The sequence below is a fragment of the Canis aureus genome, chromosome 13 (genome assembly GCF_053574225.1).
Source record: "Canis aureus isolate CA01 chromosome 13, VMU_Caureus_v.1.0, whole genome shotgun sequence".
Taxonomy (NCBI): Eukaryota; Metazoa; Chordata; class Mammalia; order Carnivora; family Canidae; genus Canis; species Canis aureus.
This window is the reverse complement of record NC_135623.1, coordinates 30,256,118-30,276,001: the sequence shown is the minus strand read 5'-3', so window position 1 is coordinate 30,276,001 and position 19,884 is coordinate 30,256,118. Positions and strand designations below refer to the sequence as shown.

The 19,884-nt window shown below is 33.9% G+C and overlaps 1 protein-coding gene across 18 annotated transcripts in view; it reads left to right on the top strand.

The window, feature by feature from the left end:
* Positions 1-19,884, top strand: part of PPFIA2 (PPFI scaffold protein A2) — a 475,838-nt gene that overhangs the window by 279,061 nt on the left and 176,893 nt on the right. For 17 of the 18 annotated variants that reach the window (XM_077845638.1, XM_077845653.1, XM_077845643.1 and 14 more), the window contains 2 exons: positions 9,962-10,126; positions 16,000-16,074. In XM_077845638.1, coding sequence (XP_077701764.1) covers positions 9,962-10,126; positions 16,000-16,074 — 240 coding nt within the window. The remainder of the gene's footprint in view (positions 1-9,961; positions 10,127-15,999; positions 16,075-19,884) is intronic. The other variant, XM_077845645.1, reaches the window with a different exon arrangement.

Below are 19,884 nucleotides of genomic sequence, written 5' to 3'. Positions count from 1 at the left end.
TATAATTAATAGTGTATTCATTTTATGCTTGATCTTGTAGAGTAATAAAAAAACAATAGCTCCAAAAACAATGAGCTTATGCCTTTAAGGAAAAGTACCATTGTATGCATAATGGTTTTATGATTGAAATCAATTTATCTCTTTATTCATCAGTCTTATTTTATGGTAAAGAGAATTCACACAGGGCAGCCGGGTAGCTCAGCAGTTTAGTGCCTGCCTTCAGCCCAGGGGGTGATCCTGGAGACCCAGGATCGAGTCCCATGTCAGACTCCCTGCATGGAGCCTGCTTCTCCCTCTGCCTGTGTCTCTGCCTCTCTCTCTCTCTCTCTCTCTCTCTCTGTCTCTCATGAATAAATAAATAAAACCTTAAAAAAAGAGAGAGAGAGAGAATTCACACAGTATACACACAAGGAATTGGTTTTCATTGAGACTTTGATGAGCCAGTCATATGGACTGCCTCAAATAGAACATAACAAGGACAGTTTAGATCATGTTATCAGGTGTCAGATGAATTTTTTTTTCTATTTCTTTCTCACTTTGATATTTTCCCACCCTTGAGTTTTTAACTTACACATTTTTCATGCAAATTTAAAGTTTATTTCTGCCATGAGATTTATTCTGCTCCATTTCACTATATTTTCCATTTTAATGCTTTAGGCTACATTCCCTGATGTAGCACAGTACAGCCAAATGTAAAAGTAGGATCAGGAAGCTGAACATGGAAGGAAATGTAAACTTCTTGGTAGACTTTCAACTAATTCTCATATTTAAAATGCAGCAGAAACTCTAACCGTGTATTTCTCTTTTATACAACTTTTTAAAATTTTTTTATAGCCCTTTACTCCTTTCTAATGCCCTATGAGGAACATGTTATAATTATTCCCATTTTACAGATGAGGTAACTGCTCAGAAAAAGGAAGATAACTTGCTTGAAGTTACATAGTAAATAATTAGAAGAGAAAAGGGATTTGAAAGCTAAGGCAGTCTAAGTCCAGAGCTTGTGTGTGCTCTTAGTCATGAGGCCATTAGCACAATTACTCAAATTAGATCCATGGAGGGGTACCCGGGTAGCCCAATCACTTAAGTGTCCAACTCTTGATTTTGGCTGAGCTCATGATCTCAGGGTCATGGGATTGAGCCCCACATCAGGGTCCCCACTCAGTGTCTGCTTGAGGTTCTCTCTCTCCCTCTGGCCCCCCACCTCATTTGTATGTGTTCTCTCTCAAATAAATAAATAAATCTTAAAAAAAAAAAAGTTAGATCCATGGAAAACTCCAAGATTTACAACAGTTCAGGGAAGACTTTACCCTAAAAGTAAACCATTGCAGTATGGAGTGCATCATTCCTTCCTGACCATGACTAATTTCAGAGAACTAGGAGATTTGGCAGCAGCATCCAACAATCTTCATCATATTACACTCCATAGGGCCCAGAAGTACCTGTGGCTGTTGCACCTGCAGACAATCCTTGGGGGGTTAGAAGCAGTGAGGCAAGCTGTACTTGCAATACCTCTTCAGGGTCAAAGTGAGAAAGATACAGATATTAAGTTCCATTAGGGTAATGGAAAGTGAAGCCATTGATTTTAAACATGACTTTAAACATGAATAATAGGGCAGCCCAAGTGGCTCAGCAGTTTGGCGCCACCTTTGGTCCAGGGTGTGGTCCTGGAGACCCAGGATCGAGTCCCGTGTCGGGTTCCCTGCCTGGAATGGAGCCTGCTTCTCCCTCTGCCTTTGTCTGTGCCTCTCTCTCTCTCTCTCTTTCTCTGTGTGTGTGTGTCTCTCATGAATAAATAAATAAAATTTTAAAAAATAATAATAAAAAACATGAATAATAGGTACTTTGAAAACATGAATAAGAGCGGAAAACATTTTTCCACCCTTCTTAAAGTAGTTCTGTGGAGGATTTTTGTTGTTGATTAGGGAAAAATAGGGAAATAGATTTATGAAAACGTCTTTGTACAAATTTTCAATTATACAATAACTTCCTAAATTTCATAACCACCTGTCACCCTCTCCATCACACAAAAAAAATATCTAGGGCTAAAAATCAGACATACGTTCTCTCCTATCCCATAGTGCCCTCTTAACTTTGCTAAATATAATACTTTTTATAGATTTATATAATAGTTTCTCCTTCTCCATGTTCTGGGTTTTTTTCTTGCTATAAACACCTACTTATTAGCCATAGAGAAAGAGCAACAAGGTAGTATTTCCTTCTCACACCTAAAGAAAATTTGATTGGTGTTATATTGTGAGGAAGTTTAAAGTAGAAGTGAGTGTCTTAATTTCCAGGTTTCTTATACCTGTGACTTTCCATGTTGACGAGTTAACATATGCTCATGAGTTGAGATAAATACAAGACAGTCCACAAAGAGAACATAAGAGATTAAAGTATTTGTGATAATTTTGAGCATCATCAAAAACAATAGATGAGACAGGACTCTACTGAATAATATTTGAATGAATTATATCTTCTCCAAATAAAAAATAGAAGTTTCAGAGAGAGTTCAATGAATGCAGTTTATCTATAAGTTAATAATGATAAAACGATAATAGCTAACATTAATTTACATGTGAAATGTTTCTCTTAATGTTTTGTATGTTTAACCCACTTTATCCTTACAGCAATCACATTATCCCCATTTAACTGATGGGAAAACTAGCATATAAATAGTTTGTCTCAGGCCATGCAGCTTATAAGTAACATTCCTAGGGAATCTACTCCTCAGCCTAACCACAGGCCATGTATTTAAGAGATCATATGCTTAAAGTCACTTGCAAACTGTAAGTGATACAAAGGATTGTGTATAGGGAAGAGCAGAGTTTCTTTATTATTTTGTAGTTCAATTCTAATGTTCAGTAATTGATTTTATATCATTGTGTGCAAAGTATTTTGAGGTATTTATTCTGATGTCAGAGCTGAAAGTTGTGGTCATTTATCATTTTGCCACTATAGTGTTACTATAGTAACACGGGATCCCCAGCTCAAAAATATGAATGAATGAGAGAAATGAAAGTATCACTAAATTCAGCTGCCTCAAATAATTAAATCGAGGACATCTAAATAAAATCATAATAAAATAATAATGATATTATTAATGATTTTTAAAAGATTTTATTTATTCATGAGAGACACAAAGAGAGAGGCAGAGACACAGGCAGAGGGAGAAACAGGCTCCATGCAGGGAGCCCGATGCAGGACTCAATCCTGGATCTTCAGGATCAGGCCTTGGGCTGAAGGTGGCGCTAAACCCCTGAGCTACCCAGGCTGCCCTATTATTAATGATTGTACAAAAATAGAAATTTCAAAAATATTCAAAAAGCTTTATTGTTTAATATTTTCACACTGATAAAAGTGTAGACAAAAATGATTAAACAAAATTTGTTATTTCTAAAACTTCTCTCACAATACTTAGGCAAATTTGTGTATAGAAAATAATTTATTCCTTCCATTTTTTTCAGCATACTCAAATCATCTGCTAAACCTTACCATGTTTTGGCCAGATTAATTAATGAAGAGGAGAAAGGAAACCAGAATATTAAACTAGTTCTTGTTTCTTAATATAAGAGTGGAGAATTTTTATTGTTTTGGAACTGTTTTAACTATTTTTGTGGCTATAGATCTCAAAGAATGCTTTATATTATTGGTTGTATTTTAGAAAGTAGCTATTGTGTGACTTTGAAGAAGTTATAAGGCGCCCCTGGGTGGCTTAGTTGGTTAAGCATCCGACCTTTGATTCTGGCTCAGGTCATGATCTCAGAGTCATGATATCTACGAAGAGCCCTGCAGTGAGCCCGGCATCAGGCTCTGCAGTCAGTGTGGAGTCTGCTTGAGACTCTCTGTCACTCTCTCTCTCTCTACACATTCCCCCTGCTCACACTGTGTCCCTCTCTAAATATATAAATAAAATCTTTAAAGGAAAGAAAAAAAAGTTAGACTTCAAGAGCCAGTCTTAATATCTATTTTAAATAATAAAGCTATAATTTCCCCTTAGAGGTCATCAACTAAAAGACTTAATGGTCCTTAATTTAAGCTAAAGATTTAATTTGAAGCATTCTTTATCATGCCTTTACTTATGTTTTCAGCCAAGAAATTATATGGACTTTTAAATACAATCAAACACTTGTCATTACTAAAGGGAAGTTTCCCATTCTTGACAAACCTCTGTCTACACTAGTTAATAAAATCCCTCCAAACATATTTTCTCAGTGAGTGGAAAGCACAGTTCAACTGAGAAAGAAAGACCCTTGCAGCTGAAGGCAGGTGAAGATAAATGTGCACGTATGTTTAGATGCAAGTGTACGTGTATCTGAAAGTGCTCTGAGAGGGTATGATAAAGAGAAGGGGGCCTAAGGACACATGCCCTCCCAACAGTTATTGCATCCTGGGATTCAAACATTTACATAGGACCATAGGGGATTGTAAACAGCATTTGAGAGTATGGCTGTGTTGTGTGGCCATATTACAGCAGCCGAATTCGTGTACAGACCAGAATATGTGTCTGCTTGAATGCCATTTGTGGTTGAAAATAATTGCACACGGGTTATGTTGAATTCAAATTTAAATAGAAGTTGTATAATTTTCAAAATTTAGTTCAAAAATTTCTAATGATGCAATATGTACATATGCATATATGATACATTTATATATATATGTGAATATATATGTACACATACATATATATAGGCTGTAGTCACTTAAAATGAATTCTAACATAGGATTATTAGTGGCCATTTATGTAGTCCCTGCAATCCTTTGAAAACACCAAAGAGAGTGCCTTCTGCAAGACTTAGTAAATATTAGACAAAAGTGCAGCTCCTGGCAAAGGTGTAAAATTAGTAGATTGTCAGTGTTATCTTCGTGAGTTCCTCTTTATTCTTCATTTATTTTAATTTATAAGCTTAGAAGCCAGAGATAGATGCTAGATCTGAGTAATTTGGCCACATTCTCTAGGTTAGATAACTTACATTTATCTTACTTCGATTTGACAAGTGAGTATTAAGCATATATTCTATTGAATATTTTCCTAAGTACTGAGGCGTATTCAGGATAAGTTAAATTGTTGAGCCCTTAAGAAGTCGGCGTTATATTATTATAAGAACACGTTATTTGGTTGTTATTTTACATATATGTTTTATATTATATACATATTTAATATATACTATCCTAATTGCATAAAACAGGACAGCTTAACTGTTTTAATCAAGAAGTCATTAATTAAGGAATAGAAGAAATCTCCAAACCTAGCTTCCAGTCACAATGGATAGGACCATATTTCTTAGCCTTGTGAGTTTTCCTTACATTCACAGTTCCAGAAATGTGCAGTCTCTGCTACTACCTGTGACAAGGAAATGGATCCCATGTCTTGCACGTTTCCTCACTTGGCTCCCTTTACAGTCTGTCTAGTGTGAGTGGCTCTGGTTGGCTGACTCTTAAGTCACATGTCTGCCACCTAGTGGTTAACCATACCAGAGAAATTTTGTTTGTTTGTTTCCAATATCGAGAAGATGACATTCAGTATGCAGCTTGGAGCTGGAGCCCGAGCTACAAAGATGGAGCATATGTTCAAAAGATTTTGGATAACCACAAATACCAAGTCTCCACTGCAACCTAAATTTTATTATACTCTTTTCTTTAAAAAAAAGATTTTATTTATTTATTTATTTATTTATTTATTTATTTATTTATTTATTTAGGAGAGAGAGAGCACAAGTAAGGTGAGGGGCTGAGGGAGAGGCTGACTCTCCACTGAGCAGGGAGCCCGATATGGGCCTCAATCCCCAGACTCCAGGGTCATGACCTGAGCTGAAGGCAGACACTTAACCAACTGAGCCACCCAGGCAACCCTATACACTCTTTTCATATTACAATTCTAAACAGCAGCAATACTAACATGTATCTACCCAACAATACAACTATACTTCTTACACAAAAACAAAATCACCTTTTCTCAAAAAAGAAGGTGAATGTATCCAGTTACATGACCAGGGTTCTTCCATATGTATATTCTTACTCTTATTAAATCTCAATCATCTCTTAGTATTCTGTAAGCCATGGACTACTTTAAATGTTGATTAGAATCAAACTCCCAATATAAAATATAGTAAAGGGGGGGAATAATTGAATATACATTATGTATATAGCAAAAAATAAAGATCCCCTCTTCTCCAAGTGGTCAAAAAGTCTGACTGGCGATTATAAATTCCAATTCTGACCCTTGATTCCTGGACTTTTGTATCTGGACCAATATGTGTTCATTCATCACTAACTCTAAGTGTATGCTAACTTCAGGAGGATAGCATTTCAACCTAGCAATGTGTTATCTCCAAGCAAGAATTAAGATAGACTCTTCTGTGGATCACTTAACCATTCCATAGGCTCACCTGCTTCTGACTGATGTGATAGCATGGTGAAAGCAGGGCTGGGAACATCCATGAATTGCATTACTCTTTTCACTGTAAAATGTGTTTTTTGTTTTTTGGGTGGGTTTTTTTGTTTTTGTTTTGTTTTGTTTGGGTTTATTTATTTATTTACTTGGTCAGGAGTAGTGTTATACATGATAATAAGACTATAAGCAAAAATCTGATAAGATGGTATTGTTAGTAGAAGCAGAGCCATTAGAGAAGGCAAATCATATCCATAAAAAAAGCATTTACTACATTAAGAAACGACAGCAACCCCACCCCCCCCTGATGGAAGGGATTTGATATAATCTACTCGCCTCACAGTGACTGACTGGTCTTTAGGTATAGTGTATCATGAAAGAAGTTCAAGTTTGATGACTGCAGCTAGTTGCTTGGCCATTCATCAGCCTTAATGGCGAGAAGCCCATTTTGCGAGATCAATAAATAACTTCCATCCCTGAAGCCCTGGTCACTTTTTTGTGCCCATTGAACAAATATTGTGGGGGCCAGAGAAAAAAAGGTTGATATCAAAAAGGTGAATCATTTTTGTCTGTGAGATTATCAAAAAACCTCTGCAACAGTGGGTCCCAAAGAGTTAGTCCCACTTCAGAGGCAGCATCCAAGAAAATTCGGTATTCTCTTTCCCTCAGTACGTTGACAGGCTAAATGGTTGCAGATGCTTTTTAAAAAGGTCTTCTGATTACCTACTGCTTCCTAGCAAACCACCCCCAAATTTAATGTCACAAATGACATTTTGCTGTACTCACAGATTCTGTGGGTCAGAGATTCAAAAAGGGCATAACATTTGGGCTCCCAGCTCTGACGACTTGATGGCTAGTGACACTGATGTGCTGGTCAGTGATTTTTTTTTTTTTTTACCAAAAAAAAATTTTTCAAAAGTAGTAATCTATCTAGTGTTTGGAATTTCTATGGTGTAAATACTCCCATTGTAGCTGATTTCAAGCTCCCATCATGATGTCACTAAATGCAGAGCTGGGAAACGACGCACGGTTGGGAAGCAGTTTATATTACTTCTACCATTCAAATACAATAGAAGTAAACAGCCCAAGGAACATAGGATATTTAGGAATTTTATTATAAACTTGGAATTTAGTAAAAATAATTAGGAAGCAGTACATTTTAAGTATTATCTTTTTAAAATATTTTTATATAACTTCAGCTTTAAAGAAAACTGTTTTAGTCCGTGACTCACAAAAATCCTGAACATGAACCATCCACTCTTAACAAGTTTGTATGAGCCAGCTTTAGCATACCATTCGCAGGGATAACTCGAATATCTGGACTCCGAAAGGTCTACTTGGGAGCAGTCTGTTTCACATAAATTATAAGGCTTTGTATGAACTTAACCCTGTTTGTCTGATGTTGGTCTTTCTTTGACAAACTTTGCTCTAAGCATATGACTCTGCTTCTGGTTCCTCAATATGCCAACCCTTTGCCTTTGCTGTACCCTCTGCCCAGAGTCCTTCATCTGGCTCCTCATTTGGCCAGCTTTTTCTCATTCTTTAAGTTTCATTTTAATTATCACGCTCTCAATGAAACATGTGCTTACTGGCTCTGTGCAGAGTAGGTCTCTCCTCTTTTCACCTCCCGTAACTCTTTATTTCAGGGTTAAGTTCACACAGAATCCCATTACCTATGTACCTATCTGAAACAGCTTGAATTTAACTAATGCATGTGTGTATCTGTAGAATTCAAGACAGTAGAACACCAGGAATATAATCAGAAATTGATAAGAGGAAGGTTCTCTGAAAATACTGCGTCATCTTCATACTGAAGAACTATTAGTATCGTTTTCACCCTTAAATATGATCCCTACCTACTGATCTATATACATGTAGGATTTCAGATATTTGTGTCCTTTTGTGCCAACGCATGGCAGTTTTCTAATACTTTGAACCGTAATTGGTGATGGTGAATAGAGAGAGATTAATTTATTAAGGGCTAAGAAAGGTGATACTAATATGTAACACTGAATCTTTTATTTATTCATTTGAGAGAGAGAGAGAGAGAGAGAGAGAGAGAGAAGCACACACGCAAGGGCAGGGGCAGAGGGAGAGGGAAAAACAGACTCCCCACTGAGCAGGGAGCCCACCAGGGGACTGAGATCTTGACCTGACCTGAAGGCAGATGCTTAACGGATTATAAGCCACCCAGGCGCCCCTGTGACACTGATTCTAACAATGACATTGTGAAAACCAAAAATGTTCACTGTTTTGGAAATGTAAGCTTTAGGAAAAATGCTGCAATTTTTTTTTCTTCTTTCCATCTCAGTACCTTATATCTGCTTTTTTCTTTTTTGTTTGAGTAACTTCTGCTTTATTTTATATAGACACCATTTGTAAGCCTATGTTTTTCACTATCCTTTTGAAAATCTCTCCTACAAAACTTCCTGGTCATGTATTGTTGTTTACTGGCAAAATTTCAATAACGGAGACATTAAACCAGCAGGGTTTTTTTTTCATATATCTTTGTTTTTAGCAGCAAAACTCTCTTATTAAACAAAACAAATGTGAAGCCTCAATTCGTAAAACATTTAAAAGTAAAATTTCCTTAGGAAATGTTGGAACAGACTGAAAAACTGTTCATTGGACTTTGCCCTGATCTCTGTTATGGCTTCAGAGGCTACTCTGGGTGAATGTAGGTTCAAGAGTAAATAGTTTAAAAAGCATGCCCTTTGACCTCTTCCCCAAATGATTATTGCAAATCTCAGTTGCTGCATTCCAGTTGGCTGCATATATTTTTCTATTATGTAACCTAAGAATTAATTGTGAATAAAATCATTAGTGATTTTCACTATAATCGTTAGAGCATGTGATTACAACTATCACTATAATCACTACACAAATGTGATTATCACTATAATCGCATTCAAAGCCACATGATAATGACACTCATTTCCTTTAATGTAACAGGTTTTTTAAAAGACTTTATTTATTTATTTATGAGAGACACAGAGACCAAGGCAGAGATATATCTATCTCCCTCCTGCAGAGGGAGAAGCAGGCTCCTGGAGGGGAGGCTGATGTGGGACTCGATCCCGGGACTCTGGAACCACACCCTGAGCCAAAGGCAGATGCTCAACCGCTGAGCCACCCAGACATCCTTAATGCAACAATTATAAATGACCAAATGTAAATTAAAATGGTTTTGACTTTTAATACCTTTTTCTTAACAAAATCATCATGCATTGTGCAATGTTCTTTAATAATTATTCTATTTGTGCCTATTTTGTGTTCTATTTTACTGAATTCATGCTGAAATTATTAAATTTTCTAAAAGAATGAATAATTTACATTGCTTAAATGAGTAATTTGTTATATGATAGAAATGCGACTTACTTTAATGTAATTTATGAACCCTGATTTAGAATCAGATCTGTGCTTCTTTGCTGCTACCTGTGATAAAAATCTGAGGTTATCATTAGCTACTTTGCAATTCTGCAATCTTTTAAGGTAGAAGTCATGAGTATTAGTAACTTGTATTCATAAGGTAATTACATTTGGTATAATTACATTTTCTCTTAAACCCAATAGCTGTTACTGGAGCACTTGGAATGCCTCGTGTCACGACATGAAAGGTCACTCAGAATGACAGTGGTAAAACGGCAAGCCCAGTCCCCCTCAGGGGTATCCAGTGAAGTTGAGGTTCTCAAGGCACTGAAATCTTTGTTTGAACACCACAAGGCCTTGGATGAAAAGGTATAGTATTGATAAAGGATTTTCCAATCTTATGTGTCAATTATACCTCAGTCAAGCTGAAACGTAAAAATAAAATAAAATAAAATAAACTTTATCTACTGATTTAAAAAAGTTCTAGTATTGACAAAGGGTTTCAGACTTCACTGTGCTTTTGTCATCAGCATCAAGCTCCTTGTCTTCATCCAATGACTCAGCTGATTCCTGACGTAAATCAGTACAGAGAAACACATTCGAATTCTAAGAATATCATTTTTTAAATGCAACTGGATTATTGTGTGTATGTTGGTAATAGTCATAACCATGTTTTTTTATTGCCACTGAATCTATGGCTTATCAAGTTATGCTTTTATTATGGTGCTTTATGGTCCCAGTCCAGATGGCCATTTGAAATTTAATGTTGTCATTCAGTCTCCCGCTCTCTTCCTCTCTCTTTCTGTACTCCCACCCCCTCTGTGAAATGCATGTCTAGGTGCCAACACAGGACCACTAACTGACAATTTAACGTATCTTAGGTATACATTGGATGTACTCTAACCTTTGGAGATTTATATTAGAAGCATACATTTTTTTTAGATCTCTAATATCTTAGCTGTGAATATACATTTTGAAGAGTCTCCACATAGAACAGCGTAAGGTATTAGTGGAAAACCTGCCGTAGGTCTTTTTAAAAGTAGCGGTAAGCTTCTCTTAGCTGTAACTCAAATAACTTCTACTGACATAAATAAGCCAATATGATGATAAATCCTCTTGAGATTAGTAAGGCTTATGACATGATTTTAATTTTGTGAAATGTTAAAGAATTAACTTTTTAAAAATTAATAAAGCTTTAAGATTTTGTAGAGCGGGAATTGGGGCACTTTATTAGAAATACCTGACAAGTTCTGAGTATTAAACTCCAAATGAGGGCTTAGTACTCAGTTATATCTAGGTTTTGAGCATGCAGACACTTGCACTCTAGTTAATATTTATGTACATATATACTTTTATCATTGGTCTTTCAGATGTTCTTAAAGCAGGGGATTATGGGAAGTATGTGCAAAAGGATAACTATAATTCTATATTCCAGATTATTGAGTAGAAATTGTAGCTTATTTTTCCATTTTAGCTGGAAGAGGCAAGTAGTTTATGAATAATATTGAATAAAACAGAAATTGATATCATATAAAGATCCTTGATAAATATAACATCAAATCAATATATTTAACACTTAGCTTCATATTCCCTTTCTTATTACAAAAGTACATTGCTAAGAATTTGGAAGACTTTATATTTATGGAATATCTATTATCTGTAGAACAGTTACTTGGCCACACAAAAATAGATGATATTCTCCTTACAACCAAGGAGTTCAAAGTTAGTGCTAGAGATTCATATGTTAATAACAGGTAGTATTAAGAAACAATATGTACAATGCAATATGGAATAGCAGAAAAGGTTGTGACTAAGTCCGCTTGAGAGAGTGATGAAAAAATTCAAGAATGTCTTCACAGAGGGAATGACATTTGGTCTGAATATTAAAGAATGTGTAAGAGATTTTAAAGCATACTCGTAAAGATAACTCTGAGCACCAAGATCAATATGTAAAAGAGCATGGCTTTTCCAGAAAAAAGGTAATAGTTTTAAATGGCTTGAATGAAAATACTTGAGGATGTATGATTTTAGATTTCCCTATAAACATTCCCACATCACTTGAGTGATGCTTTTATGAAAGAATGGTTGTAAGTCAATAAACAACATTCAAGACAAATAACCTGATGAATGTGAGTACATTTAAGAAGAAAATAGTTGTTGTTTAACTGAGAATCTAGAAATAATTTACTGTAGACATTGAGTGAGTTTAGCATAACTAAATGAAGCATTTTACACTCTTGACTCTAGGGTATAATCGTATTTACTAGCTCACTAGAAGTGCCATGGACATTGGTGAGTTCAGGGCAACTGAACTGTTTATCAGCTAAGTAGTGCAGACAATCTAAAGAAAAAGTATTATGAGCTTGGATTCTGTAGTTGGACAGATATGGACAAGTGACTTAACTTCTCTATGCATCTGTTTCCTCTTCTTTTGAATGAATAGAGTAATAGTACATACCTCAGAGAATTGTCATGAGGATTAAGTGAAATCTGACATCAAAACTCCTAGCCAGTACTTAGCATATGTCAAGGGCTCATTAAATGTTAATGAATAGTACTATTAATGTGAGTAAATTTCAGCATTTGATAAAGCTTTCAAACTAAGGATAGTTGTTGGAATCAGTTTTGATCCACATTTTTGTTTTAAATAACATTTTATTTAGTTATTGAGGGATTAATCTGTGCCTTCATAGACAGTTTCCCTAAGAAGAGCTCACAGCCACTCAAGAGGATAGGGAAGGTGGGGGACAAATCACAACATTCGAATTTAACTACTATGGATATCATGTTATAATATATAGAGATGATTAGAATAAGATGCAATTAACCATGTCTTGAGGACAAGACACTACCAACTTTACCACAGAGGGTAAAGTTACACATGAAGAAGTAATAAAGTGTAAAAAATTGAGCATAGATGTGGACAATCACAATGACTAGCAATCTTCATTATTAATGTCCTTATTCATATATCCACTGAAATGGAGGATCAAATTTCCACAATTAGCTAAGACCAACAGCAATTTTGATATCACTCTCCAATAGGTTTATCAATTTCATGGGCTGGAGGAAATGAGAGATATACATGTGTTTTGCAATCATTCAGATTTCATTGACTATTTTTTTTTCTTTAAAAGACATATGGATATGCCTGGGGAATATAAGCAAAAAAAAAAAAAAAAAAAAAAGACAGAAAACAGCCCAGTAAATATATATGCACTCCACATATATTATATATTTGTATGATTGGCTATCACACTGCCAAAACTGGATTTGAACTTCTGGTCTAAGGAGATTTCTTTACAATGCTTTCTATTATGGGAATGATCATTCCAAAATGAAACCACCTTACTTTTAATTTGGAATGTATGCTTCTTCCACCAGAGTTCCTCTTTATCCTGAGATGCATTTGTTATTTTTAGGGACTTATTTTGTTTTAAATCCTCAGGGATAAAATGTAAGTAGCCTTGGAACAGTTTTAGGGGAAAAGATTCTTGAATTATTTTGAAGAAATATACATTATGAAGAAAACTGATGTAACAGATGAAATTAGAAATAAAAAATTCCAGGTGTACATAAATATTTTGGAGCTTATACTATAGCTCTGTAAATAGCGATATATATTAACTTAAAGACTGCACAGACAATAGATTAATTGAACGTGGTTAAATAGTAAAAAAATCAGAAAAGGTAGAAAGCTAAAGCTATCAATTGTGTTCTTATATTTAGGAAAAAATTAAAATTATAATTTGTCATGGCATATCAATCATATCTAGATAGCTCCACAAGACCACTAAATAATAATTATTATTTATACTAATTATAATTTATCCTCATATAAATAAAGCACTGGTATCATATGGTATTGATAATTACAGCACCAGTTTTTACATTTATAGTTAGTTCAAAATATATTCAGAAATTATTTTCTTGTAAAGACAGCTTTAGGTTCATCACTTTGTGGGTAATATAATCTCAGGCTGTAGATACCACTCTAAATTTATTGAAGAGTGATTCTATTTTCAAATTGCTTTATGAGCTTAATGATTTTTACTCATCGGAGGCTCAATATCATGAGAATAAAAATACTTAACTTGTGGTAAATAGGAACCAGTTTAGAACAATTTCTATGATTATCAGTATAGCAGAGTCAGAAAGATATTTTAACCTACAAATAGCCTGGTTTCAACCATTTTTTATATGATTTGAATGACTCTTTTAGAAACATTCCAATGTATCAGTATATCTTAAAATAGGACACCTTTACCTCTTCACAGCAACCTAAATGTGATCTGATCAATGTCGCATACGGTGAGATCGTTAAGTTAGAGTGGTTCATAGTGCTCTTCTCATCCACTAGGATTCTTAGACCTTTCTCACTCAAAACACCCATATTTTTTAGTTGGTATTTTAGGAAGTGGGCATAAAACTTTACAACATCCCTGTTAAATATCAAGCATATCTACTAAGATTTTTTATTGATACCTGCATTCCACATATCAGCAATCCTTATTTTCAGCCTTCAGGATATTTACTGCTTTTGCATCTATTCCAGCTGCTCCTAAAAAAGTATTCCCCAGGTCAAATCATCAAAGATTTCCTTTCAAGTAGCTCTTGTTCAGTTATTAATGAGCATTAGTTTCATCCATTTTAATGAACAATTATTTGTCTAACAGCACTGGTACCTGGCAGTCCATCTAGCACGCCTAAATATCAGAAAAGATCCTGTGTAATTATCTTTGATATCAAATATCAATTAATATGTTACTAATTTCCAGAGAATTTAGGCATAACTAAGTATAATTAATATTAAACTCCTCTTGGACAGTTATTCTTTCTTCTTCAAGATATATTTCAGCAATTAAGTACACCCAGCCACCTGAATATGTATCAGTTTTCATTGTACAGCAAAAGAATATGATTGAGATTTTTAATAAATTTTCTAATTAAATTCTAGATTAATATGATATTAATTTTTAATTAATTAATAATATGTATTTTTGGCTTTATTGTCTGTTTACTAATTGGAAAATAATGTTATAATACAACATTAAAATTGTTATGTAAGTTTTTTAAATATATTTTATATATTTAACCTATATTATTTAGTAATAATTAATTAAACTATATTACTTAACCTATATATTATATTTTCAGTTAAATCATATTTTTTAAAAGGAAACTGTGATTCATTAAACTATACTATCAATGAATTAATACAATTAGAATTTATAAAAATACAATATTGTATTAAAATACATGTTAACTGTACAAATAATGTAACATTCCCATGTGAAAAAAAATCATTATTAACTTATAATCAAAAAATCACCAGGGATTGCATCTCAGTTTGAAGCTATGAATTTTGTTGATTCTTTTCTAAGGAGAATTAAGCTGCAGTAGACATTCATTTTAATTCAGTCAAATTTCTTCTGAATTTCTTAAATTTCTTACATGATAAAAAAATATGTCTTTTTAAATATGTGTAATATGCAACATATCTAAAGATTTGAACATATAATAACTAAATCAATTTTAGAACTTCTTTTTTTTAATTTTAGAAGTTCTAAGAAAGCAAGAATTAAAAAACTACTTTGAATTTCATTTATGTATGAAACATTTGCAAATCACAATTATTTTCAGATCATAATTACCTTCAAACAATGTGCAGAGTTTTTGGTTTTACAAATATATTGGCTTAACCTTTGGTATGAGGAAGCTAGTTAGGAATTCCAGAGTAAGCAATACTTTCCAATCCCTCAGTAACAATATAGACCTCTTACTAATACAAAATGTATGAGCAATGGACAACATTTTTCGGGTTCTGAGAATCCTTTACGAAGTTATTCATGCCAAATGAAGCTCATGTATTATTTTTTTAAAAGTAGAACTTTTTTTGCCTATGTCTCATCAGTAAGTCTATTTTACAGATGAATTCATAATCTGCTTTTGAACTTGCCTCCACTTACTATGAGTGAGAATTAAGAACAAGCAGGTCTATCTCCAACCCCATTGGAAATCCTGCCTTTGGAACACTAAAATGACTTGCTTATAAGGAAATCCCTTGATATAGTGATGCTATAAGGTGACAATGTATTCATAGTATTAATGAGCACTTCGGGCTCTAAAGACTTTAATAATTTGCCAAATGTGACTGTCTCTGATAATGATGTTGATGGATTCAGCACAGTTTAACATGTATGGGATGTACATTACTGCACATATTTTGGTTTTTCTTCTAGGTAAGGGAGCGACTGAGGGTTTCTTTAGAAAGAGTCTCTGCACTGGAAGAAGAACTAGCTGCTGCTAATCAGGAGGTAACATACCAAACTTTCTCCTCTTTTGAGGTGCAATATCACTAACATTATAGCCCTTGTGTTTCACATCACTTTTATTAAAACTGTCACAAAAAATAAATGACATTCTGTATATGCCACTGAACAAGCTCTGTTGAAACTAGTTGCCAGAGTCATATTTCTGATTTCTGGTGATTCAGATCTGTCACTAAGAGATGAAAAGAAAATTACCAAGAACTAGCAACAAAGGGGCTTAGAAAGATTGCAGTCAGAATACTTGTCCTTTCAAAAAGTACAACACAGCTTCAAAATTGGAAAACATGTCAAATATCTGGTAAACTTAGAAAATGTCACAAATGAAGTTAACTCCTTGGAGATATAAATATACTTCCCTTAAGGTTATTATTCTTATCTTCTAAAAGCATCATGCCCATGTTTAGTGGCATCATTAATCTACTTCTCTTGCTCTCATTCCTGACTAAAGTATAGTAACCATCTTTATTACCAGATTTAAAGAGTTATTTTTTTTCTTTAGAAAAATTTACCTTTTGGTTATTAGTACACAAATGAACTAGGGCCATTAGATCAGATATATAGAGATACATAGATAGATAAAATAATACATTAAAAAGATATAAAATACATGAAAAATAATTTGTGTAGGCCACCAAAATAGCCCGATCTCTCCCTCTCTCTCTCTCTCTCTCTTTCTCTCCCATTTACTTATAAGGCTACCCTTTTCTCCAGAAATTTATTTCAGTGATATAAATATTGCTATTGCTAGTAGTAGACATACTAAAATAATCCTACAAAATCTTAGTTTTAGATAATTAAATATGTGAGAAGCTAATGCTATTAATTGTAAATACTATCAAGGCATTCTTATTAAAATAATATTTGAATTTACATTTTACACACAAATACACATTTTTAAACCATGATAAAAATCTTGTCTAGTATAAATTACCTTGTTATTTAAAATAAGCTAGACCAATTAAACAAGTTTAAAGTTTCCCTTTGTTCTAGGTTTAACAATTTAAACCTTAGAAAAAGTGGTCTTTTAAATACAAGAAAAATGAATTCCATGTGAGCTAAATGCTAGCAGTGTTAAAAGCATAAATGGTGGCACAACAGTTTAAAAATAAATAGACAAAGATTTTTGGTGACCAGATCATCTTAGCAAACTTGATGACTATAGATAGATAGATGATAGATAGATAGATAGATAGATAGATAGATAGATAAAATAAATAAACCAAAAGGAAATAAAATATTTATACATCTTAATCATTATAGTAGAAGAAAACTTCTCAAATAATAGATAATGACAGGAAGGACTCAGTCTTTTTTTAAAAAAAAGAATAGATTTTACCAATAAAGTAAGTATATACATTCCTGGAATGTCCAAAAGGAAAATACTAAATGCTTAATTATTTTTTGTTTTATCATTGTTAATTTTGATTCTCATGTATGTTTAAAAGTACACTTATTTTGGGTACATCCCTCAAAATATTTTATTGATAAGAGTAAAGAAACTTTGGCAACTACTACTGTAGAAGCCTTGCTTACCATGCAGTGATAAAGCTTCTATTTATCATAGACAAAGGTGTGGTGAGACCCCTTGGCAAAATTATGTACCCCGAAATAAAAAGATACTTCAAGTTCAAGTAAGGCTCTGAGAATTTGCTTCATTAATGGCAACGGAATAGTCAATTAGATATGGAAGAACAATGGTTGAGAGAACTAAAGTGGAGGAACGACTTTTGACAATCATCTTAAATATTTTAGCCTCAAATTTTATTGTAGTCTATTGTAGGCAGCACTGTCCACTTGATTGCTTGTGGTAGATTAAATATATTTTAAGTCATGAACATTATTCTACAATTACTGCAGCCCTTTGAATGCTTTTTGTTTTGTTTTACATCATTTGCATAAGAAGAAACTAATTGTGTGCTCATTATTAACTCTAATATTTTTTTCTTTTTGTTTTTGATTTTTATCAAATTCCAGGTGGCTTAACCAGAATCCCTATTTAGGAAGTCACATATCCAAGGTTGAGGAAGGGGGTAGGGAAGTTCCCTTAGTTTCCTAACAATAGATTGTTTATAAATAATTAATGATCTTGAGAGACAGTGCATGGAGAAAGGCCAACTCTTAGTTCATAATGAAACTCACATTTCATTATAAAAATCAAAAAAAAAAAAAAAGAGAGAAATCAGAAGACACTTGCAATTTGAATTCTTAGATAACAATTGGTACAAAAAAATCTATAAACAAGGCATTGTGTATTGTTGATAAAATATATTTAAAAATCTGACAAAAACGTTTAGAAAAATTTAAACTCTTGTCAAATTTAGAAAGGGGAACTAGATAAAATTTGAATATTAGAGGGAGTAATTGAAGCAAATGTTTTAGAAAATAAAGGGCCCTTTTAATAGAAAAAAAGAACTAATTAAGAACACATTCTTCATAATCAAACAAAAATATGTAATAGACAAACACAATCAGGTACTAGAACAAAATTCTGCAGATGGCTGAATGAGCAGGGTTTGGGGAAATTTTCATTTGATGCTTCAGATTTTAATTTTAAATTAAAATGAAAATGTACTTACAAATGTCCCTTATAATTCAAACTCTGCATTCCCTGAGTTCAAATAGCAAGCTTGACAAGCGATTATACTATATTATCAGAATCTATTTGATCCACGAATTTCTGGTAGTGGTAATAACTGTTGAGATAGCAAGGAATTTATCCAAACATATTCCTGAATTATTTCAGTTCCAAAATTCCGAATGAAGAAATCAGAGAGCAGAGGTTTAGACTGCAAGTGATGCCAATATATTCATACATATATATGCATGGGTAGAGTCTGAGAAGATAGTTTATTCTATCATTGTATTACGTTAATAGACTTTATTTTATCGTCTATATATCATTATTCTCTTTCTGTGTTTGTTTGTGTATTTCTCCCTATTTCTGTCTCTCTCTGTCTCATCTTGTCCCATTCTCACACGTTTTGGAGTTATCACCCTTTAATACCTTTCCTTTATGTAAAGTCTTCCGAGGAGGCTTCATCTATTTCTCATACACCCAAGGCTACAACCATGACTTCTGTGGGAGAAAAAAAATGGCAAAATCTGTAACTCAAAGTTCATGCTTTCTTCTGAGCTTCACAAAAGATTTTAAACGTTGGTTTGGCATTTCCCCACAGCTTTGCTAATGGTTGTAGAGACTGTTCTCTGCCACGGGTATCTAGCACAGGGCAAAGCGGAGAGAATGAAATCTTGCTTAGGGGTCACTAATCAAGATATGCACTTGTGTGTCTGTCATCGCCTACAGGGAGCAAGTTTTCTCATTTACACAAAGGCACCATATGCACTGGTGGGCCTGAACTCCACCTAGTTTTTCCAGGTAGCCCCATGGATTCCCTATGACCCATTAACACAATGAAAGAAGTAACCTTATTCGAAAGAATATGAGGCAGCTCTATGTTCTAATTTGGAAAGAGCTCCAAAACATTCTTTTACAAAAAGAAAACAATTCCATAGGGTGATCCCAGTGTTGTACAAATACAAGTAATAAGGGATGCCTGGGTGGCTCAGCGGTTGAGCCTCCACCTTCAGCTCACTGCGTGATCCCGGAGTCCAAGGATCAAGTCCCAGATCCGGCTCCCTGCATGGAGTCGGCTTCTCCCTCTGCCTTTGTCTCTGCCTCTCTCTCTGTGTCTCCCATGAATAAATAAATAAATAAAATATTTAAAAGATACAAGTAATAATAATACATTATTGTAGGACTAGAAAAAATTTTGCATATAAATACCAAACTGTCAT